The 25,971-nt window shown below is 26.5% G+C and overlaps 4 protein-coding genes across 4 annotated transcripts; 2 read left to right on the top strand and 2 right to left on the bottom strand.

Annotated features, from left to right (window-relative positions):
* The first annotated feature begins 3,524 nt into the window (after nt 1-3,524).
* On the top strand, nt 3,525-4,970 carry LOC106771498 (probable 2-oxoglutarate-dependent dioxygenase AOP1). Its single transcript, XM_014657491.2, has 3 exons — nt 3,525-4,016; nt 4,141-4,465; nt 4,557-4,970. The coding sequence occupies exons 1-3, from the start codon at nt 3,640-3,642 to the stop codon at nt 4,776-4,778; spliced, it is 924 nt and encodes a 307-aa protein (XP_014512977.1). The 5' UTR covers nt 3,525-3,639; the 3' UTR covers nt 4,779-4,970.
* A 2,707-nt stretch (nt 4,971-7,677) lies between these two features.
* Nucleotides 7,678-9,228, bottom strand: LOC106771705 (probable 2-oxoglutarate-dependent dioxygenase AOP1). Its single transcript, XM_014657710.2, has 3 exons — nt 8,849-9,228; nt 8,435-8,756; nt 7,678-8,122 (listed from the first exon to the last, which is right to left on the bottom strand). Exons 1-3 carry the CDS (start codon nt 9,226-9,228, stop codon nt 7,880-7,882), a joined length of 945 nt encoding a protein of 314 aa, XP_014513196.2. The 3' UTR covers nt 7,678-7,879.
* A 2,212-nt stretch (nt 9,229-11,440) lies between these two features.
* LOC106770101 lies at nt 11,441-11,839 on the bottom strand. The gene has a single exon (XM_014655928.1). It carries the CDS (start codon nt 11,837-11,839, stop codon nt 11,441-11,443), a length of 399 nt encoding a protein of 132 aa, XP_014511414.1.
* A 10,231-nt stretch (nt 11,840-22,070) lies between these two features.
* Nucleotides 22,071-23,247, top strand: LOC106771689 (probable 2-oxoglutarate-dependent dioxygenase AOP1). The gene is made up of 2 exons (XM_014657694.1): nt 22,071-22,447; nt 22,566-23,247. The coding sequence occupies exons 1-2, from the start codon at nt 22,071-22,073 to the stop codon at nt 23,128-23,130; spliced, it is 942 nt and encodes a 313-aa protein (XP_014513180.1). The 3' UTR covers nt 23,131-23,247.
* The last annotated feature ends 2,724 nt before the right edge of the window (nt 23,248-25,971 follow it).

The raw sequence follows: 25,971 nt of genomic DNA, 5'->3' as shown, positions 1-25,971 counted from the left end.
CTTGTGTACAGATGAATGAAATCTACTCACTTTAAACAACAGCGTGTAAATCTTATTTTTGTGTGTGTTGGTTTCATAAATTTTAAAATTTTATTATGATTATAATCCCATATGAATTATAGATATGATCATAACATAACAGTGGTTGTAAGACTTTTAATAAAAGTTAAGTAAAAACAAACAATAATTTTATCGTCAAAAAGTGTTATTGTATAACATTGTTTTACCAAACTTATATAAATCCTTCAAAGTTTTAAAAAAATTACTTAGAAAGTTAGGTATGATTCAAGAATTAGTTTATACATGAAAATTCTCGTAAAACATCTGTGGGGTTGTATTATTGTACATCTATTTCAATATATTTAAATACTCAAATTAAGCTCTGATTTAATCCATTAAATACTTAGATATGTATTTACATAATTCTTTCATTTTAAAACCAAATTACATAAAATCAAAACTGTTCTTTTTAATATCATTTAACCATTTGAGAGAGTCTTCCTTAGCTAAAAAACTTCTGTTTGAAGTTTTTCTTGAGCAAAACCTGATTATTTTCTTGGTTTGTTTTTTGTTGCTGGTCTTTATTCGTTATATTGTTTTTGTTTTTATATGAAATTATTAATGTTAGTGTTGTATCGATAAGGTTTCCAGTTTGTTTTGTATTATGGTGTTATTAGGTGTAATATCGATTATTGTAAGGTGTGTAAGATTTGAAATTGATTTCATTCGTTTAATTCTATTTTAGTATTGTTGTGGTCTTGGTTGGCTTTTATCCCATACAACCTTAACACATATTCATAACTTTGGAAATTATTTTCATATATGTAGATATTCGTGGGTAAAGTTCATAGAGAGTATTTAATGGATATTTAAGACATCTATTTTGATTGAGTATTTTTAAAAATAATTAATCAAAATAATGTTATTAGTTAGAGAAATATTAACTTTTGAATAATTGTTTAAAATATGATTTTTTTTTTTTGTAATTAGACTAAAAAAATTAAGTTGAGTTTAGAAAAATTAATTTTATAAATTTTAAACATTTTGGAGTAACTCGTTTAAATTTGTTTTCTAAAAATGTAGAATTTATTTACATTAATATTTTATTGTGTAATTTTATTTGAATTATATTTTAAAAATCAAATTTTCTAAAACTGAATATATATTTTAAGATATTTTTTTTCAATAATTTTAATTTAAAAAATTTACGAGTATTCATAGACATTTATAAGTATATAAATAATCAAGAAATATTTTTTTCTTTTGTGGAAATATTTTAGTTGAACCTAACTTTGCTCTCACGTTTAAAATAAGTTGAAATTGAAAGGATGGACGAGAAATGAAATTCCTTTACTTTTAGTACCATGGGTGGTAAAATTGGATTATCACTTTTTATTTAATTTTTTAATATTTTTAATTTGTTTTCAATATTTTTTTTAATCTTCATCACGAGGTTTTCAATGATATATATATATATATATATATATATATATATATATATATATATATATATATATATATATATATATATATATATATATATATATATTTATTGATAAATATGCTGATTTTAAAGTAATTCATCATTCAATCATTAGACAAATACTCAAAAGAGAAACTTAAATTCAATTGAAATATGATGACAAAATCTCTCCACTAGTGGCACACCGGTAGCACAATGAAGATTTCCTAACGATGCACCACAAGAATCTCATAAAACTTGACAAGTATTAGGCGCCCGAAAAACTTAACAAGTGACAATAGACTAAACTTTCTTCATCAAATGCTACCTAAACCCTAGTAGAGAAAACAGAGAAAGAATTTGAAGAATCACATACCTAACAGAAGCACGAAGATGAACTAAGCCGTCCGCATAAAAAATGGTGAGAGATCTAGCGGCGTCAACGGAGATGAGGTTGTGGGGTAAAACTAATTAAAATAAGACATAAACGATTTGGATAATGGCTCTACTATTATTCTCATAATTTTTATTTTTATATAAGTCAGTTTTAGGATTAAATGTATTATTCTTTTTATGAATATGTATAATTAATTGTTATATTCTATTTTAAAGTTGTTAATTTAATCTATTTTCAATGTTTATACTTATATGTTTGAATATCTAATTCTAGATCTAATTTTTTTTTAAAAATATATATGATAATATTTATATTTAGTCTTTAACATATTTTAGTATTAATTATTAGGAATATATTTGAATATATTGATTTGATTTGTAGTTATTCTGAAAATATGTGAGGATTACATAATTATACTTTGGTTTAATTGTTTCTTTTGTCCTCAGTTTGATTGAAGTGTGTCAAATTCGTCCTCCTTTTAGAAAAATGTCAATTTTGTTCCCATATAGAAAAATTTTGTGTCAATCAAGTCATCTCTGTTAAATACAAACTAATGGTGTTAAAAACTTAAAGTGAGTTTTGAATAATAACCCCTTCATGGGTCCGATACGTGATATTCCAGTGGATAAAGTGAGTTTTGAAAGCAATGATTTTTAACGGAGTTGACTTGATTGACACAAATTTTTTCTATATGGAGACGAAATTGACATTTTTCTAAAAGGGGACGAATTTGACACACTTCAACCAAACTGGGGACAAAAGAAGCAATTAAACCTTATACTTTTAAATCTTAAATATAATTTTTAGAATTAAATTTGATCAAAATCACTTAATATATCGGTGTGATCTTGATATATACATATTAACTCCTTAATTATAATACAATCTTTAATGCTGAAATTTTATCAATTATATGAAAAATTAGTATTTTATAAATGTTCTTAGTGTTTATAGATGAGAAATTGCTCTAATATATAAAATAGTAGAATCATAATTAAAAAACATTATGAATGGATTCATAAATAGAAAAGACAGTTATTTCAATCCATGCTTATATACATTAGTTAATTTTCTTTATCTCATTCTTACCCAACATTAAAAATTTACAATTGAAAACTAAAGTAAAACCTTGTCAGCCATACAAATAAAAGTTAGGTATTGGACAAGATATATTACCAGAAAAACAATTAATTTATTAATTACTAAAATATCATTATATAACTTAATCTTGGCTAATGGTAAGAGGAAACTCAGGACCACTCTAATAATTCATTAATATATAATATTTTGGAAGATTAAAAAATATTCATACATTGCTGGCTTTAACATGTACGTATAATATTAGAAAAACTCTTTAATTTAATTAGTTTGTCATTAGTGAAATTTTATGCAGTGATTTGTTTAAGTCATGTGTAGCTGGTCCCAACATTATTGTTGTTTTGAAATGATCAATATATTCTATAAAGAAAAATGATATTTTAACATCATTTTGACACTGCACACGTGTCAAAATGTGATTGGACGATTTTAAATTAAAAAAATTGAGGTTGGGGTATATTTGGAAGAGAAAAACCAAAATTTATTTTTTTAATTTGAAATCCTCCAACCACATTTTGACACGTGTGCAGTGTTAAAATGGTGTCAAAAGAAGGTGTTAAAGTATCATTTTCCTTCTATAAAAGTATGTAAATAATGTTCTATTCAGATGAAACTACAAAATCATAGTCCAATCTAAAACTATAGTTAGCAAAACCAATAATTAAGACAGACATCATAAAGAATGGGTTCTGAACAACATCCTAGGATTCCTGTTCTAGATTTCAGCATGGAAGATTTGAAGCCAGGGAGCGATTCCTGGTTAGAAAGATGCAGAAGTGTGCGGCAAGCACTTGAAGAACATGGTTGTTTCGTAGCTGTGTATGATAAAGTTTGTGATGAGCTAGAAAACGGTGTTTTCTGCTCCATGAAGGAGCTGTTCGATCTCTCACCTGAAACCAAACGAAGAAACACATATGAGGGTTCGCCATTGAAGGGCTACGCTGGACAAATCCCCCAGATTCCCCTCCACCAAAGCCTGGGAATAGATGAGGGAACAACCCTAGAGGGAATTCAAAGCTTTACCCATAATATGTGGCCTAAAGGCAATCATCACTTTTGGTACATACCCATATTATTTCTTGCTTCACTCACTTATTTTACATCATCATCATGTTATTATTTAACCCTTTCCATTGTTATACACTATAGTTTTTGATGCTGTTGTTGTTGTGGATTTGTGTAGTAAATATATATTTGAGTATGCAAAGGTAGCAGAAGAATTGGACAAGATGGTGGGCAGAATGATATTTGAAAGTTATGGTCTTTCAGAATACTATGAGTCATACATGCGGTCTACAGGTTATCTCCTTAGGCTTTTGGCACACACAGCACCAGAAGAGGTTGAGCCTCAACTGGGTCTTGTGGCTCACACTGACAAGAGCTTCACCACAATTCTTCACCAAAATCATGTCAATGCACTCATGGTGGAGACAAGGAATGGTGTCTGGATTCATGTCGATTTCTCTGCGACAAATTCCTTTGTTGTCCTGGCTGGTGATGGACTCATGGTCAGAACAAATTTACACTTCTTTAAGGCTTATTTTTATATCTATTTATTTTTAATTTTAAAGTTTGAGAAGTTTATAATAATTAATGCAGGCTTGGAGCAATGACAGAATACAGTCCCCTTATCATAAGGTTGTGATGAATGGGAATGAAACAAGGTACTCTCTTGGTCTGTTTGCCTTCTACAAAGGAATTCTGAAAGTGCCTCAAGAGCTTATTGATGAAGAACATCCAGTGCAGTATAAGCCCTTTGATCATCTTGGATTACTAAACTTCACTTACAGTGCTAATATGAAAGCTTATTGTGGTGTGTGAAAACCTTGCCTATGTTAAACTTTCACCAAACTATGTGTGACATGTTTTTCATATGTTGTTTTTTCATTGCGAAAGCTTCACTGTCATTTACGTGTACTTGATTTGGATTGTAGTGCTGTCACTGTCTCAAAACCATGTATATACTGTATTTTAGTGAAGGAAAAAGTCTCTTTAACAACTCTTTTTTGACAATTTTTTGACAACGCATACGTGATAGTTTACGATTGGTCCGTTTCAAATATTTTTTTAAAGATAAATTCAAACACACCAGTAAAATGATGACACGTGTCCTGTTGTCAAAAAATTATTAAAAAAGAGTTGTCAAATTATCATTGTCCTTTAGTGAAAGTGAATCGATGTATGGATTTCACATGGTATAGAAAATCCGAGAACCCTGAATGATGAACATGTTAGGGATAGTTTATTATCCAAATTCCAGTGCAGACAAAATTATTAGGTGTAACACACAGGTATTCCTTATAATTTATTAATTAGTACTTTGGGCATTGGATTTTTGAATAATAATCATATACTAACAGAACATGTTTCTACTATCAACTAATTACAAATATATTATCATTAAGTCTTTTAATCATATGTTGTGAAAAATATAATTTATGATTGTATAGTATAATATTTTACATAATCCATGGTATTAACCATAGATTATGTTAAAAATATTTGTTTGTCTTTTATTTTATATAAGGTGATTGATAATTGTTTTTATTGAAAAAAAAAATGTTCTTCCGAGGTGGATAAAATAATGTCTTATTATTACTTTAACAACTTACATATACGATTTTCAGTTATATTCTTCCATCAATTTATCTTGCAGGTATTTAGAGATAAAAAAAAATGTCACTGATCATGACAATAGAAGGATTGATGAACAACTAATTCCATTACAAGAATTTTTGTAATTATTGTTAAAAATTACTTATATAAATAAATTTATTGATAAAACCAAATTTATCTATAAATTTTAGAATTTAAATTACCGATAAAATAGTAAACTAAAATTTGTCTTATCAATAAATATTGTTATCGGTAATGTTTCTAACAATTATTTTTATTAATAAATTTTATCAATAATTTATAATTCCTACATATTATTGATAAATTTTTTACATAAATTTGTCAGTAAATGAGTAGTAAATTTTCTCTCAAAGTCTAATGAGATTTTTTTTTCTATATTAAGAGAAGATGAGTAAGAAGAAGAGAAGAAGGAAGAGGAGGAGAAAAAGCTAAAGCAATGGTGACTAAGAGAGGCGTGACAATGGATGTTGCCAAAGTTGGAAGATGGATGGAGTATGAGAAAGAAGAGAAGGAAAAAAAGTATGAGGAAAAGAAGGAAGAGATGATGAATATGACAACAACAAACATGACAACGATATGAAAAGAGGAGGAAGAGAGGAGGAAGACGAGAAGGAGAAGAGGAAAGAGAGAAGATGAAGAAGAGAAGAAGAAGAAGAGAAAAAGAACCATTTATTAACATATTTTATTAACAACTAGAATTTGTTAATAATTATTGACTGATATTTATTGATAAATTTACGATTGTTAATAATTGTCAACAAATTTTGTTAATAAAATTTATTAACAACCATTTTATTAATGAATTTTTTATCTTTAATAAACTCAAATCATTAACAAGATTTTTTGCTATTATCAATAAATTGTGTATGGATAATTAACAATTTTCTTGTACCATATAAAAATTTGTTTGAATAATAATTATAGTTTTTATTCATTTTAATTTTACAAGTTCACAATTACCCAAAACCAACCATCATGAAGCTTAAGTTACATTCTAAATTGGTTACGAGCCTAGTTGCCTTATAAAATACCTTTATATGCATAATTGATTTCGCATCAGAACTTTCATTGTGGGTTAAACAAAACTATATACGGTCAAAATCAATTTTGATGATTTTTTTTGACAAGTATACCAAATCGTTACAAGTAATACAGTGAATAAGTAAAGTTTATCGTTTCCAAGATAATTTGTGTCACGTTATTCAATTCAAATTATTTATCAAAATCAATTTGATAGCAAATGAAATTTGGATTCAAAGAACTAATAGTAAGAAATTAACAAAATATTAAAAGTTGAAATTGACAATTGGAAGAAAGCTTCGCTGGAATTGAATTCATGACTAACATTATAGTAACTTATCTGAACAATATAATTTGCGATCAAACATTAACATCAATGTATCTTGGTTTAATCCCTTAAAACAAGTTCTAAAGAACAATGTTCAATTATTAATTCCTTAAATAATTAAACAGAGCCTTTGCATTAAGATCTGATGTTTATAAATGATCAGAAGAATTGAAGCTATTCCTAACATTGTTCCTTCTGGTTGCTTTTCTTACGTTCATACTCAAATTTACTTCCCAGTACAACTTGAATATATAAAATACATCATACTTCCGTATAATGACAAGTAAAATAAGAAAAGCATATGAACACAACTTATATTGAACATTAAGATTACATCAAATGTCAGTCATTACATTCAATTCCAACGAAAGAGAGAATTAGCTACTCTTAGTCATCTAGAACGTACACAGTTTTGCAATCCCTTGCCTACAATGTTGTCTTGGTGCCTTGAGTAGTCTCCTAAAGTCTGCAATGTTTTATGGTTCTTTTCTCTCTGTTATAAGTTAATCTCTCTATCTATTTACCACTTAAAAGCCAAAGAAATAGCTAATTCGCTAAGCATACAAAGCTCATACGCTAAGAGAATATTCAACTGCAATTCTTCCTCTGATGTTTATTCGCTCAGCGAGTTGTGCTGGTGCGCTAAGCGAATAAAACAAATATTAGATGAGCGAATTAAATTTTGGCTTAGCGAGAAACATTTAACAACACTCCATTTCGATGTATAACTTCCTGTACAATTTACTACACATTTCATACTTCTAATTACAACTTTTCAATGAGAAAATACATAAACAATTACAACTTTGAGTTCATCTATAAGTGCAAAATCAAGTATTTTTCACACTTATGAGATTGATCTAAACATGTCATAAAACATATATACATGAAAAGGTCTTGAAGTCCGTCGTAATTAAGATACATAGATTGCATGAAATTAAATACCACAATAAGCTTTGATACGACTTGTACACTTTACGGCTTCTTCTGTGAAACGAAAACCAACATACGAATAATGGTCGAATGGCTTATACCGTATTGGATGTTCTTCATCGACTAAATCCTCTAATGTTTGCACCATCTCAACACTGTATGAAAGTAACCCTAAGGAGTACCTTGTTACATTTGATCTCAGAATCACACGGTGTTCACAAGCTCGAATCCTTTCACTACTCCACACCTAACCAAATTGTGATATTTGTAAGTTTAAAAGCGAGAATATTGGTTGAATTTTGATACTATTGAAAAAGTGAATTTTAAGTTTAATTCAATCCCACAAAATCAACTTGTAAAGTGTGGTTTGCATCCATTTATATATTATAAATTAGTCTTATCTCCAATCGATGTGGAACTTTCAACACACTTCTTTACACTGAGGTATAAACATCTCGAATGTGAGAGTAAAATTAATGAATAGTCAAATAGTGACCTGACCCGACAGTGAATGAAATAGAAATGCCCAAGAAAAAAATATGGCTAAGAGAAAGCTTACCATAAATGCATCACCAGCCAAGACACAAAAGAAAGGTGATGAGGCATGAATAGCAAACCATTCTCCATCTTTCAATTGAACTTCCAATCCATCTACCCTCTGATGCAATATGGTTATAAATGTTGAATCCGTATGAGAATTCACCCCCACGTTGCTCTCATCCATCGCGGGTATCTTATATTTGTAGCTTCGAAAACTATATTCGGTTGATTCCAGGAACGACTCGCATTTCACCTTGTCCAGGCCATAGCTATCAAACACCATTCTCTTCACCGTTCGGTCCAGCTCTTGTAATAACTTCGCATACTCGTTCACACTTTCACTGTCAAGACAGATCAAATTACTCAATAACCTTAATTACATCACAACTGCTAATTAATACAAGTAAAACAGACACTGAATTATAAGTACTACCACAAATGATGATTTCCTGTTGGCCACATAATGTTTGAGAAGTTTTGACAATGTTTAAGGTTGGATGGATTATGAATGGCAAAGGATTCGAACAGAGGGGAGGTGGGTACTTGTCCAGTGTAGCCATGGTTGGGTTTGTCACTGGTTTTTCTCCTTTTGGTTTCCAGTGGAAGATCAAAGAGTTGTTCCATTGCACAGAAAACGGAATTTATAAGGTTTGGAGCAACCTTGTCGAAGTGTGCTAGGAAACAACCGTGTTCCTCAAATCCTCTACGCACCATTGCACATGCTGCAAGCCATGTATCAGTGCCAGGCTTCATATTTTCATTGGAGAAGTCAACAACAGGAAGAGGATTTTCACGCACACTTTGCCTTTCCATCATCTCTCAAATGTCTTTTTAGGTTTTTTAGTACTATATATAATAACCTCACTTTTTAAGTTATATGATATAAATTTAAATCTTATATATGAAGTATGAATTTAAGTAAAAATAATAAAATTAAATATTATATAAAGAAAAAAAAAGTCCATAAATCTAATATTTTTAAGTTTAGATTAAAAGAAGTGTAAATATTTATTAGATTAAACTCAAATCATTTATATAATTTTTTGCTGATGAACCTCTCAGACAAATAATAAACCATTGATGACCGACTTAGATTAAACAACAACATCACATCCAAATAAAAATAATAAAATTAAACACCATATAAAAAAATATTATTAATTTAAACACCATATCAGTAAATAAATATTACTTTTGTTAAATATTATATATAGCTTGTGTTAAAAAAATGCTATTAAAGTTCGCTGCTTGTAATAATATTTAATATATGGATAAATTCATACTAAAAAAAAGTATAACACATCACCTTATTATACTAAAAAAAAAAAGAATAATTATAATTTTAAATTATTTAATACCTAGTATTTTATCAATTAAAATAAAATTCATTTACTTTCGTTACCTTATGGAGGCTTACAATCTAATGTTGATAGGATAAATTAACTAAATTTTTATTTGAAATATAATTTTATCAAGGTTCACGTCTGCGTTAAATCATTCTTGTAATTATTTCTATTGTGATCAATATAACTGTTATATTTTTCCATCAATTTGAAGAAAATTATTCGTACAAATAATTTTTAGATGAGAATATATATATATATATATATATATATATATATATATATATTGTTTCATTTCTTGTCCTAGATTTGTAATATATTACATTTAATTGATATCAATACGAATTTTGTTTCAATTTCTGGTCCCAGATTTTTAGTTATAGAGTTATGGTTCTCTCATTGTTATTTGTTTGATTTTGTGGTACCAAATTTATAATGTTATAGAATTAGAAATAGCCAAATGTGTCCCTTACAATGATAATCAACACCTAGGACCACTCTTTTTATAATCATTCATCATTTCAAACAAAATCTTTGGTTTATTCTAATTATTTGAATTTTAATTAAAATTATAATGAAGCTGCCAAATGCTAATTCATTTTAATAATATTAATAATTTAATATCCACGAAAATGCATTGGCTCTTTCTTTCTTGGTCATATATGGGAAACCTAACAAAACCTTATATATGATCTTATTCTGCGAGGTTGGAAGGTCCATTTCATTGAACTTTGACAAATGCAACATCAATCAAGGGACCACAACAAGATAAAACAACATTTATTTTCATTTCAAAATACAATTTGTAGGGTTTATTTAGTTTTAAAATAATTTGGGCTTCATCAATACGTTGTGTTAAATTCCTCATGTCTCTATCTTTGATAATTTTTCTATTTGATGCATATCTCACCATTTTATCCAAGTAAAATGTTTTTATTAATCTAATCGTTTCTTTTCTTTGATATTTTATTAGTGACAAAATATTTTAATTTATCTATACGAGTATTAAAATATATTATCATAAGATATTCATTAGTTGTCTAAATTATTATGCTTATGTTAAAAATTACTTATAATTACATAATATATATATATATATATATATATATATATATATATATATATAGATATATATATATTTTGTATATGGTCAAATATCTCTCATATTAAATCAACATGTATTCGGATCACACTTATTCTATCAGGACGAGATCGTGTCAATTAAATTGTTAGTCAAGATAATTCACAATTAAGTTAAAGAGAAAATAATTAATTCAAGATTAATAGATAATTAGGTACTCGATAGAGATCCACCTACGTAATAAAGTCTATGGATAGTATTTTTAATAATACATTCTATGAGGTAAATTAATTATCTTTATTAACACACTTGAACGACTTTAGCATCAAAGTATTTTCTACATACACATTTTTAACCGACTTGAAGAGTACAAACATTCTTGCAATTGCAAAAGACAAATACCCTTTAGAGTTAGAAGTATTAAGTGTTTGAAGGATTTGTTGGAGCTCTTACAAAATATATTTAGTCCTGTAAGAATAATTGGCGCTCTTTTCATGATTTTGTTGTATCCTTCACATGAACTAAATAAAAAAGATGATGATCATCTTTTCAAAACCATATTTGATATGTACAGTATGAACAAATCCCTGAACCCTTGGGATCAAACAAAAGTTCCAACATGGCAATCAAACCCTACTACTCTAACAGCAGCTGATTTGATTCCAAAACTCATTCTCACACAGCCTCCTTTTCTGAGTGGGGAAGACGATGAAACAGAAGAAGGAGACGATGAAATCTGAGATGCATGTTTTTGATATCCAAATTCTGCATCTTGGATCAAAGGGTTATCAACTCTGATAGGAGGAGAGCCAAGAAAAAATGGGGGTGACGAAACATCTCTATCTTGGATCAAAGAATTGATGTCTAAATGTTTTGTCTCTGCTTTTGAATTTGACTCTTCACCTTGTTGCCAACATTTCCATCTCAATGACTTTGCTGGAAAAACCCTAACTCTTCTTGGTTTAGGACAAATAACAATCTCACTTGCATTTCCTTTCATTTCTTCAAGGCTTCCTAAAGAATCATTGATCTTTGCAAACAAATTAGGTTGTTCCACAACAGATTTGTCCCCTAAGAAAACGTTCTTTCTAGGTCATGCAAGACTTGAGAAATATGTAACACCAAACCCTATGACATTGTTTTCAAAGTGTCCATTGGAAAATGTTCTTTGTTTATTCAAGTTAATGGTAACAACTTAACAGCCAAATATTGAGTGAATTAGTTTAACATAAGAGATATAGTTCTATTTCAGATTTCAAACCAATTATGGTTAACCAAAATTAGAATATGACAGATTTGAAGGAGATTCACGGTAACTTAAAGTATATAAAAATTGATAATTAAAAAGATTACATTTATTTATTTTTAAAATTTTAAAATTAAATTATATTAAAGTTTGAAATAAAAATAAATAATAATTTGACATCAAAATTTAAAAATTAAAAATATATTTAATACTAATAATGATAACAACAATAATATTATAATAAAAACGAGCCACACGTTTATATTTAACTCTAATTGGAGCTTAATCCAAAATCTAAAAAATATATCTTTTCTTATTTCTACGTGGAGCCAAGCCAAGCCCATAAAACCCAGTTATTCTTTCTTTCGACTTTTGTTTCTCGCACCCCTTCTTTGCTACCTGCACTCTCATAAGTTTCCAGTACCTGTTTCTACCCTTGACATTTTATCTCATACGGAGATTCTGAAATGTGTTTTGGCATCAAGAATTAGCTTTATAATTGTTGTGTCTGATATTTCATGTTATGCGAACACAATTAAGTCTCTGATATTTCATTTTAGGATCTTGTTCCCTCCATCACTTTATGAAGTGTATATGTATTTCTTTACTATATTTTTTTTTTTTATTTCAAAAATATTTTACACCTTTTTACTATTTTTTTTATTTCAAAAATATCTTATACCTCTCTTACTATCTTTAAAAATTTTTTTTTCTTTCTCTCTCTGTATTAATGCAGCATTTAAACTTGTAATATATTGCAAAATATAAAATTCAGAGGAAACTTGAATATTAGTGTTTCTACCACTTCCATTTTATGAACTTAAAAGTTAGATGCTAGAATAATAAACATAATAATATTAATAGTAAAAAATAATATATTAATTTTGTAATGATAAAAGAATTAAATAAATTCTAAATCTTTAACAAATAACTTTTTCTTTATATTTTAAGTATTTAATAATATTTTTAAATTATTTATCTAATAAATTAAATACTTTATTCAAGTTATTTGAGTGAAACAGATCATTAAGTTAAAACATAATATAATATTCAAAATTATAGATTTTAAATGTAAAAAAAACTCACATGCATATAAACATTTTTCTAGAAATTTAGAACGAAATTTTACCATTTATTAAGTCATTTAAAAAAAAAGGTTTAATATTTGAATAGGTCCCTATTTTCGCCCAGAATTTCAAATAGGTCTCTTTCTTTTTCGGCGTCTCAATTGAGTCCTTATTTTTGTAAAATTGAATCAAATAGGACCTTTCCGTCGGCGTCATCTCAATTTGACGGAAAGGTCCTATTTGATTCAATTTTAAGAAAATAAGAACTCAATTGAGACGTCGAAAAAGAAGGGACCTATTTGAGATTCTGGACAAAAATATGAATCTATTGAGACATTAAACCAAAAAATAATATGGAACAGCAAAAATAAGATTGAATCAAACTTATTTAAGGGAAAGTGTAAATGCTCCATTAAGAGAGAAAGAGAAATATTCTTGAGGATAATGGGACAAGTGTATGGCGTTTTTGGAGTAAAAAAATAGTAAAAAGGTGTTGAGTATTTTTGGAATAAAAAAAAATAGTGAAAAGGTGCAGGAACACTTAAGGTGGTGAAAATATTCTCCACATATTTATTCATCCAATAAAAATTTGATGTGATCTTAAATTGGTTTAAAGAGGTTAACATCTGATTATATTAATATTAAAAATAAATTTCATAAAATTACATATTTGACATATTTTCTAAAAACAACAAACAAGATAAAAAAAATAACAAATTTACAAAATCAACTAAACATAACTTATCATCTTATTATAATTTTCTTTATTATCTTATTTATCCGTCCTACTATCCATCAATTACACTAAATTCATTATTTTCATTTTTACTAAAGCTTATAAGCATTTAATAGATCTTTTAACAATTTGATTGTAGAAAAAATAGTTAAAGAGGAAAAATTGGTGAGTTCTTTTGTTAAACTATACTTCAAAGGTTTCGAAGACTTTGGGATTAAGGATTAAATACTAAAGATTAAAAAAAGTAAATTATAAGATCTTTTGTAGTTTGACTTGTTGAATTAATTTAGTTTTTTTAATGCAGGGATATACTTTATTTATCAAATTATCAATTTTATTATATATGTATCCTACAAGGAAACAAGCTAAGCATTGTTACATAAACAGAAATTTCTTTCCATAAAAGACAAACATATTTCGTTTTCTCATACAATAAGCCATGACGTTACAGATTTATTGAAGATTTGTTTATTTTATTAGGAATTATTATAAAGTCTAATGAATTAATCATGATCATCTTAATTTGTAGAATTATTGAGTGGTCCAGGAATATTTATTTATTGGTTATTGTATAATGAAGTTGCCATCCAAATAATTTTATATTTTACATCTTAAGGACCATTTTTATTTCAAAATATGATTAATCAGCAACTCCTCAAATAGGTTGAATCAGAAAATACAAAGTTCCCTTCTTCCTCTTCATATCATGCCAAATTTGTCCTTTTCTTTTTTTTCCTGGATAATGTGTCATTTTTCTATAGATATATAACACATCAGAATAGCTGAAAAATATAATTATTTTCATCTCATAAGGTGATTAAAACTGATAGAAAAATGTTTATGACACTTTCATAAATATTAAATGTAATAAACTTTTTTTTTCAATCTAATACAAATGTTACTTTTAATATATATTTACACTTAATATTGTAAAATATAATATGATCTCATACCATCGTCTCAACATATTTTCATGGTTTTCATTAACCAACATACTCGACTATGAACCTAAACCTTTAAGAATCAGATTTTATGATCAATAAATTTCATATAATTCAAGAATTAGTCTATTCTTTGAGATTTTCATATCAAATATAATTTTGTACACGTTGAATTAATTTATTAAATAAATTTTATATATGTTACAGGAAAATAGGACAAAAACAAAGAAAAAAGTAAAAACCCACACTAAGTTAGGCCCCCACCTTCTAAGAGTGATTATCCACAACATCCTTCACCACTATTCTATGATTAAAAGTGAAAGTTAGTTTGTCTATGATCACCGGGCTCCTACACTTCTGACACCACATGACAAATATATGTAAAAATTGTAAGATATAACTTTTCTTTAAATAATAATATGACTTTATACCGATTAGATGTTAAATTTCTTTTGTTATGTTATAGGACTCCTTAGTTGAGTAGAGTTCCCAAGGTACTTTCACTGTAAAAGGTCGTTATGACATTCTTGCTACTAAAATTGGACAATCTGAGCACCCTGAACATAAAAACTAACGGTAAGTGCACCAATCGCAGCGTAACAAGTAATAAGTATTTATAACGTTCTCTCTCAAGGAACTTGTGCAATACATGACAATTCTTCTTTTCATAATTCAATTAGACATTAAAGTGCACAAAAACACAAAAAAATCTTTTTGGTATTTTTATCAAATAGTTACTGTGCAAGAAAATGTAACATAGAGTATTTACAATTTATTAAGACTAGAGTTCATCTATTTCATTATCATGCATTAATAATCATATCAATACCATCCATTAAGTGTTCAATTTCAGTTCTAGGTTCAAATCATTTTCTAATACATCAAGAACCACAAATCAAGCCATGAGTGATCAAATCACAACAAACATTAGGCATGAAAATTGAATACTAACATGAATTGAAAAAACAAATATTATTAACACAAAAATACACAAGAATTTCATGTTTTACAACTAATCTCAACAAATAGGAATAGTTCTCCCTAGTGGAAAACTTATGGTTCTACAAAATTAAGGAGATAGGGAAGAAATTGTAAATCAAAGAGAAATGTACATCGTTTCCCAAGGACAAAAAAGCTTGCATGGTTGTATCTATTTTGGTCCATATATTTATAATTGTTTGATTCTTTTCTTCCTCAATTGTTTATAATTGTGTTGATATATTATAACGTAATAAACAAATCAATTCATATGAGTATGGGTATTATGTAATGCAATGGATAACAACTATTGTTTGTGCTTGTATTACAATTGAGAAATGATAGTAATTGCATTGAATCAAATATTTTGTAACTTTGTTTTTTTAAATATTAATTGAAATTACTATCTTTTATGCAAAAATTCAAGAGTCCTACATTAAGTTTTGATAAATTCATTAAGTATTTAACACATTTTCTTGTTGTAAGGATAACATGTTCTTGTATCTATATTTTGACTTATTCCAAATGTGATAAATATAATATGTTTTGCTAGTTTTGTGGTATTTTGTACATGTTTAATATGTAGGAAGAAAAAAAACAAACAAAATATTATTTTAAAAAAATGCTTATATTAGGCTTCAATTATAACCACAGTTGAAACATAAAGGAAATATTAAGCTTTAGTTACTAAGTGAATCAAAGTTCAATTCATATTTTTTATTTATTTATGGTTTCATACTTTAATTATGAGAAACTGAAACATATGATAAGAACTTTTATGTTTTGATTCATAATCAAAGTTAAAAAGTCATGTTTTTTTTTTTTTTTTACCTTTTTTAGATATATTTTGGTTGTAGAACTAAAATCAAATATCCAAAATAACTGGTATTGAAATCCTTTCCTAATGCCTCTATCTATGCCAGATCCAAAACTAACATAAAAAACTTTTTTTAACTGGTATAAAATAACTTTTCTACGTTTAATAATTATACGATGATAATTACATGCTTTATAACAATATAATTAACTAAATTGTAAGTAATGAATAATACCACAATAGTTTAAAAAGATCTTCATCATATGATCTTTATAATGGATAAAACATAGTTATAGTAAATATTTCGTTTTTGTATTTCTTTCATTTTGCTCTCTTGTTTCCCTTCCTCGTTCTTTGTTGGTTGTCATATGCCTTTGCATCTATCATAGCGATTTGGCCACCATTGTTGTACGTGTTCATTACAATATACCATCATCCATTAATGTCACTAACATGTCTTGATATGGTTTGTGTTTAATGGTTCTTATTGGATCATCTTCATTTTTGTAGGTTTGTTATACTCTTTATCATTTTTTTTTGTTTTAATTATTTTTTAAATGTAGTTTATATTATAAAAATGGTTGGAAAACAAATAAAGTCTCACAACAAATAAAAAAGAATTAAATATATTTTTATATACACGTAAATACCTTTATTATTAAAAGATTTTTTAAAGTGATATCAAAAGAAAATCCATAAGAATTTATCTAATATAAACCTGTTTGAATTAACTTAATAGGTTGATAACTTCATTGTCAAATAAACCTAATAACACGTAAATTTAAATATATATATATAACGACAGTTTAAACCACTATCAAAAATATAAATTTTTAATGACAGCTTGAAAATGATAATTCTGAGACTATTATATGTTACTAAACTCATCTTTCAGTTGTGGGAAGACTTTGGTACTAATTTAAATGCCAGTGGTAAGGATTATTATCAAAATTAAAGTTATTATTGTTGAATTAAACTAAAGCAGACAAATATATTTGGTTTCCTCGTAGAATAATAAGACATGACGTAAAACATTTATTGAAGATTTATTTTTTTATTACGAATTATTGTAAAGTAAAATAAATGAATTAATTGATAGCCAACTTAATTTGTAAAATCATTTAGTGGTCCAGGAATATTTATCAGTGATTGTGTAACGAAGTTGCCATCCAAATAATTTGAGCATTACGTGTTAAGGACCATTTTGTTTTTGTTTAAAAATATGATTAGAGGTAACACTACAAATAGGTTCAATCAGAAAATACAAACTTTTCTTCATCCTCTGCATATCAAACCCAACAAATCTTGTCAATATCTTATACATGCAGATAATCACTGATAAATATGTTTAATATAATTATTTTCACTTCACCAAATACTCCTCCTTAGGTGATCATAACACTAATTTTAATTATTCATAGATTTTATTTTTCGTATGTCTGAATATTATCAAATTAATTTATAAGATAAGGTTTTTATTTATCTATTTTAAATATATAAATATATAATAACATTTTAATTTAACTATACATTCATCAATTAATTTAAAAACTATACTGATAACTTGCATATCTAATATTAGCTTCAAAATCTTTACAAAGGGTCATTAGTGAAAAAAATATATTAGTATCAAAAAATTCCTTCACCTCCCAGCACAATAAAAATCTATGAAGATCACTCAAAACTCTATATTTAGCTACTAACCCGGAAGTACGATGCTTTTAGCCTTCTTATTTTTTTATTTTTACTTTTATATTTTAAATTATATTGCCTGAAACCTAAGGATTAATTTGACCAGATTTTAATTTGATAATTCGTTACATTTTTCACTATTTCAATATTAGAAATCTAGTTCCGCTGTTTTCTTTTAATTACATAAGTGATTTTACAACTTTTTAGAAAAATAATTTTAAAATAAAATATAACATCTCATGATAAAACAAAAAGTTATAAGATTAATAAAATAAAACAGATTTATCTCAAATTATAAATATAAATTTAATATAGTTATTAAAAAATAACCATAATAATAAATTTATTTAAAACTACTAAGGATAATACTAGACGAGTAAGAAGAAAACTATATTGCATCATCGTCTTTCACCATAAATGTTTCAACACCTATCTCTTGTTCACACTAATAATGTGATCATTACAAAAGAAACAAACATAGACAATACCATAAGAAACAATAGGGTAAACTAATGTCCAAAAGAGTTTTCGTAAAACTAATTTAGAGATATTATCATACATCATTCACTCATAAAAACAACCGTATCATATATGAAGACTCATATTAGACTCAATTATCCACACAACATTGATATGAAATCTCGAGGAGTCTTGCACTTGTGTTGACCTCTACTACTCTATAGAGTCATTGCCAATGAATGAGTTTCACCCTATCACACATAAGGTTAGTCCATTATCATCTTTGGCCAGTGTAAAGTCCCTAGACTAGGACATCCTGCACCTCTCACCACATATCTCATTCTATTATACCTATGCTTGAATGGTTATTAGAGCGATAAGATAACCTTCAACATTTGGACTCTCACATAAATGTGTATACTAATGAAACACTACCATAGAATCTTCCAATGAGATCCATGAAATTAAACCAAACACATATACAATATTCATAAATATTACAATATCATACATTATTATTTGCTGCATACATATAAATAAAGTTAAACTCTATTAATTTCACTCAACGAGAATATCTACTCACTTAACGAGTAATGCCTGGAAGCACACTCGCCCAACAACTAGATAGTTGGTCCAACGAGATTGTCACTTGAACTCACACTGGCTTAACTTCTTCCTAAGAGACTTGTCTCACCCAACTAGTGCCAAGTCAATAAATTCTCTGACTTTAAAAAAGACGCATGGAAGACTCTCATGCAACTGATAACGAAAAAAGACCGAGAAAAGAGTTAAAACTCAACTTATTTAAATAGACAAATTGTTCGATCCAAATTGAAGAGTTTGCCGCAAAATCAATCATATGGTCTTAGTTCTTTAATCAGACAGACAGAAAAAACTCTTAAAAAAATCTAAAAAAATGATTTTTTTTTAAAATATATATAAATATATATATATATATATATATATATATATTTAAAAATAATTAAATTTTTTCGTAATAAAACTATTTATATTAAAACATTTTAATATTGAAATAATTATTTCTTAAATATACATTGCTAAATCTTTACATAAAACATTTCATAAATTTAGAAAATTCAGTCCAATATAGTGACTCTCCGTCGAAAAATATAAACCTCAAATTTTAAGTAATTTATAAACTTGTTGACAAAAAAAATAAGTAATTTATGAAATTATATATTTTCAATTATATCTCCCCATTAATTTTTATTAAATATTTAAACATTTTTGTTTAATTATTGTATGGTTTGATCTAGCTTTGAATATGATAATATAAATATAAATAGATATAAAAAAGAAATGAAAAAAACTAGTTTTAGTGTGATTATATGATTATGGTTCATGAATAGCAAGAACATAAATGGATATGTACGTGTTAACAGCAAACATATGAGACAAATAGAAAAAGGGTAATTGATATCTATGTTGATTTTGAGGGATATAGATTATCATAAATAATATGCCCAATCTATGCTCTTGTCCCATTAATTGTATTCTTTTGCTCCACAATTTTTACAATATTTTTTGGCATATATGTAGATTTTGTCCCCACAGATTAAAATAATTTAGGGATAAATATTGAAATATTCTCTCAGCTTATCAATTGTCAACTTTCTAAAATAAATGTAAAAGAAAAAAGCTTAATTTCTTGTTTTTAAAAAAGACTATGACAAAGAAAGCTGCCAATTCGTTTGAATTTATTTAGGATTTTTTTTATTATCAATTATTATCCATTTTTAAAAAGCTGGATGATGGGCACCACACATTAGAAACTTTAGTGTATTTCCTACATTGGCTAAGAACATCTCATATTATATTTAAAAGTTGCATTTTATAATTTTTTATTAGAACATATATTTGATATATCATGAAAAAAAAATTATCTTATTTTTTTAAAATTTAAACGATTTTAATTTTTTTTTTCAAATTCTAGAAAATGTTATTTAAAGTCCAAAAATCTGTCATTTTTTTAAGTCCAATGAATAAAAAATTAAAATTTTTAAGAATAAAAAATATTTTTATCCTAAGTTGGTGTTTGAAAAAAAAAATTCTCTCTTCTTTTTACGTCATAGAGAAATATAGAAGAAAAGACTTTTTTTTATTTCTCTCTTCTTATTACGTTATATATTTTTTAAATCTATTATTTTTATTTTCTTTCTAGATATATCTTACATGTTATATATTTTCGTGGTCTAATGAGTATTTTTTATCAAATCTCTTTTTATTCTAAAAATCCAACTTAACAACCTATATCTTTCATATTAAAACCTTCAAAGGACCTAGTCTTGAAAAAAAATTAATTAATTATATAATATGTTTAGTAAAACTAATAAGTTTGTTACTTTCTTATTTTATCAACTTATAATTTGTTCAAATAAAAAGTGTTTGGTAATATTTATTTTACTTTCATCATTATGCAAACATTATATTTTAATATATTTTTTTATTATTCTCAATTTCTTTAAATGATATTGAATATTTTTTTTATTATTGTACTGTTTCTAATATTAGTTAGGTTATTTTCTAATTTTTTTTATGAAACTTTATGAAATCACGAACCATGAAATTTGTAAAAAAAAAAATCCAATATAAAAATAGCTAGAAATAAAACATATTTCAATAATATATAAATTAAATTTGATTAAAATAACCTAAAAATGTATACAACTTAAAAAAAAGTAGAAGTAGTAAAAAATTTAATAAGAACTTAGTTAGTTTTTAAAAGATTCAAAATTATAATTACATGTTAATATATTGTTATTTAAATAACACAAACTTTATTTATATAATAAAATGACTTATGAGCATCAAACCCACAAGAGTTTAGCTAATAAACGACTTATCAATTAAAAACTAATGTATCAATTAGCAATTAACTTATAAGTTAATTTTTCTAATACCACCTCTTGAAAACAAAATAGCCACACAAAATTTGAGAAATTTCTCTTCATCGAATAATTAACTTTTATAATATAACTCTAATTACTCTTTTGCTGATTTGAACCTAAGGCTTAGTATATAGAACTCTAATTACTCTCTTTTTCTTATGTGAAGTTCTACTCTCCCTTAGGTTTGCTATTTAAGTTATAAGGATTAATTTCTTTTTTCAATATGTATAAATATCCTTAATTAGGTCATTTTATATTAAATATTATAGTCATTATATAAAAAGATATAAAAAAAATATTGAATTGAAAAAGAAAGAACATGAAATTCTATATATTTAAGATCTTAGAGAAAAAGTGTAGGTTGGGAGTTTAAAGTCCAAAAGGTGATGGGATCAGAAAGAGAGTGTGATGAGCTACCAGTGGTAGACTTCACTAACCAAAATCTGAAAGCTTCTACACAAACATGGCTTTCAACTTGTCAAGTAGTTCGTACTGCACTTGAGGATCATGGTGCTTTCTTGGCACTCTATCATAACATAACTTTCCAAACATATCACTCTGTTTACTCAGAAATGAAGAAATTTTTTGACCTCCCAACAGAAACAAAACGAAGGAAAACTACTGATAAACCTATATTCAGCTACTCTGGTCAGCGACCTCAGATTCCTTTATATGAATCCGCAGGTATCATGAATCCACTCAGCTTTCAGGATTGCCAGAAATTCACACATGTTATGTGGCCACAAGGAAATCATGCTTTCTGGTAACTTTCATGCTTTTACTTTTCATTAAAGAATCAAAGCTAGCTTCATTTTCTAAGAGTTTCATTTCATGCACTAAAAATAATGAATTAACCCTTTGGATTTTGGTTGTGTGAGTAGTGAAAGTGTGAATTCGTATGCGAAGGAAATTGTGGAACTGGATCATATTGTGAAGAGAATGATGTTTGAGAGCTATGGAGTGGAGAGGAAGAAACTAGAGTCTTTTCTTGAATCAACTGAATATGTTCTTAGAGGATACAAATACAGAAAACCTGAAGAGGGTGAGAGTAATTTGGGAGTGGCTCCTCATTCTGACACTGCTCTTGTAACTATACTGAATCAGAAGGTAGAAGGCTTGGGTGTGAAATTGAAGAATGGGAAATGGTTTGAAGTGGGTGTTTCACCTTCCTTGTTCTTGGTAATGGCTGGTGATGCATTGCAGGTATGGAGTAATGGAAGAATAGGAGCTTGTGAACACAGAGTTATAGTAAAGTCAAAGAAAGAAAGATATTCGATGGGACTACTTTCATATGCTGGTAAGATAATGGAACCAGAAGAAGAGCTAGTTGATGAGGAACATCCTCTACGTTATAAACCACTTGACCACTATGGATACCTACGTTTCTTTCTCACTCAAGAAGCCTTAAGATCTCATTCTCGGATCATCGCATACTGTGGTATTTGAAACAAATGTTGTTGTGTGAATTGTGTCTCATCTTTTAAGGATGTAAAATGTTGAAAACTTCAGTTTGGTGTCGTGTATTTTATCATGTTTACAACCTTTCAAAATAAATATGTTCAAAATGTGTTATATCAAATGGACATATAAATAGGAAAGGAAAAAATTTCTATAACAACTCTTTTTTGACAATGCATACATGACAGTTTATGATTGGTTCGTTTCAAATATTTTTTTAAACATAAATTCAAACAGACCAATAAAATAATGACACGTTTCTTGTTGTAAAAAAGTTGTTAAAAAAATTTCTCAATATATCATTCTCCTTACTGAAATATTCTGAGTTGATCAATCGTTAACTTTGTCAAAAACAGAACAAAAGAAGCTTTGTTTATTGTTTTCAAAATGGTTATTATGGCCAAGCCAATGACAGAGATAGCTACCAATTCTTGTTTGCATGCGTAGACTACATTTTCAAATGTTATAAATTTTGAAAATTTATTATTTTCAGATTTTGAATTAAAATGATATTAATTTTTTTTTTTTTACGTAATTTGTCTTAGATCTTGTTATTTTAAATCCTCTCGATGAATTTTTTAAAGATCCATGCAACCACACATTACAAACTTAAGTGAAATGATAAATAATAATTGCTTTTTTTAAAACTTAAATAACATTTCGATCTACTAAATTTAGGAATGTTATATGATCAAAGAAATTTCTGTTTTTTATTTTTTTATAAATTTTGTATTTTTTGTATCTGTCGCCAATGTTTACTGAAATAATAGTTCAGAAAAACTTTGTACTTTTATGTGATAGATATAGTATGTAATTAATCTATCATAAAATATCCAACTATTTCTTTAATGGATACTATCTTATTATTAATAAAGAAATTCACCTTCTACTTTAACTTCTCAGAAGTAGTATAATATTTACTATATTCATAATTACAAATTTTAAGGACCTTACAACAAACAACTATTATTGTCCAAACATTATACTAATTAATTTTACACATAAATAAATTAATTATAGTTTTTAAATATAATATATATAATGCAAATACATTTTATATATATATATATATATATATATATATATATATTTGTATATTATATGTATGTTATATCAGTTTTGAAGGTACATTGGGTTTTAAATTTGTAAAAATTATATAAATCAAGTTTTTTCCGTTAAATTAGTTAATTCTCAATTAACGTGACAAATGAATCTCCACTTCTTCTTTTCTCAACTCTCCTATTTCATGTAATGTCTTAACTTTTTCTTTTTTTTTTTTTATATCTTTATGAACTACTGTTTTATTTTCTCCTTTTGAAAAATAAAATCACATGATAACGTTGAGAATATATTAATTTATTCTTTTTTTTGAACAAACACAAATTTTATAGTTTGATGTACATATATAGATAGAATTTTTAAAATATTTAATTATTTATGTCATAAAGATTTACAAAAAAATTATTCAATTTTTTTTTTTATATTGAAGTTAAATATTAGTTACATATTTCGATATAGTTTAAAAAACATTATTTCGTAACCTCTCAATCATAAAATTATGAAAATAATTTTTAAATAATTTAACATATTATTTTTATAATATCCCACAATATTATTAGATAGTCATAAACATATTATGTAAATATAGTATAAAAGTTTAAAAAAATTAATCGACTTTTATAACTATTAAAATATAAATTTTATAAGATGTTTGCAATAGAGGAAAAATTGTAAAATGATATTTTGAAAATAATATGGTATAGGAAAAGGTACAATAATAAGACAAATTGTATTTTGATAATTGAGATTATTTTACAATAAAAAATATTATTTTGATAATTGAAAATGATATATCATGATATTAAAAGCAACAAACCAAAAAAACTGTCTTAATATTTCTTAACCATCTTCAAATAAATCTATGCATATTAATTCTAATAATAACGGTAACAATTAATAACTACTTCCAAAAATAAAATATTTTATTTTTTTTTATACAACATTCTTAATCGGAACGAGAACATAATCAAATCGAGTAAAAATAATATTTAATTCCAATTTGATTAGTAAAAATGAATATTTCACAGTTCTATTATTTATTGGATATTTATTTTTAAAATATCTGTAAGTTTTTAAAAAACTAGCTTTATTTAGAAATCTAAATAAATTATAAAACATAAACATATAACTTACAATTAAATGAAATCAATTGATGTTGTATTAATCAAAATATAAAAATATTGTTTAACTTCTAAGTGAGAAATTTTAAACAAAATTATGTATTTATTCTTAAAATAGAATTCATATGCTTATAGATAGATGCATCCAATTGATCCAATCCAAACCAACCCATTCTTAAATATCATTTGTTTTAAATCTAAATCAGTCTAAACTAACTCATAAACAACCCTAGTTTGAGTTAGCAAAACTAAATATATAGATTTATTGAAAGTGGTATCTTCCCTAAAATTTCTCTCAAAGTACCTTCTCCACTCTTATAAAAGAAATATATTCATTTATTTATGTGGGTTACTTTTTTATATTTTGACCGCCTACATTTAATGTATAAAATAAAAAATTAATGCCATAAATATTCTTAATAAATATTATTTATTTAATTTTAATTTTATTATATGAACATTCAATGTGTGTAAATATTTTTTGATATAAATTTCATATGAGAGTTTGAAGTACTGATATTTGATCTGGCTGAATTCTTGTTTCAAATCATGTCAAACAACATTATGAACTTTCCAAATGAAAATGCACTTGAATGTCGAGTGTGCAAATATGTCCTTCCAAATCTTCAAGCACTCATAGTACACATTG

Source organism: Vigna radiata, chromosome 8 (assembly GCF_000741045.1).
Source record: "Vigna radiata var. radiata cultivar VC1973A chromosome 8, Vradiata_ver6, whole genome shotgun sequence".
Lineage (NCBI taxonomy): Eukaryota > Viridiplantae > Streptophyta > Magnoliopsida > Fabales > Fabaceae > Vigna > Vigna radiata.
Note: the sequence above shows the minus strand (reverse complement) of the source record. Positions and strands in the feature narration are given on the sequence as shown.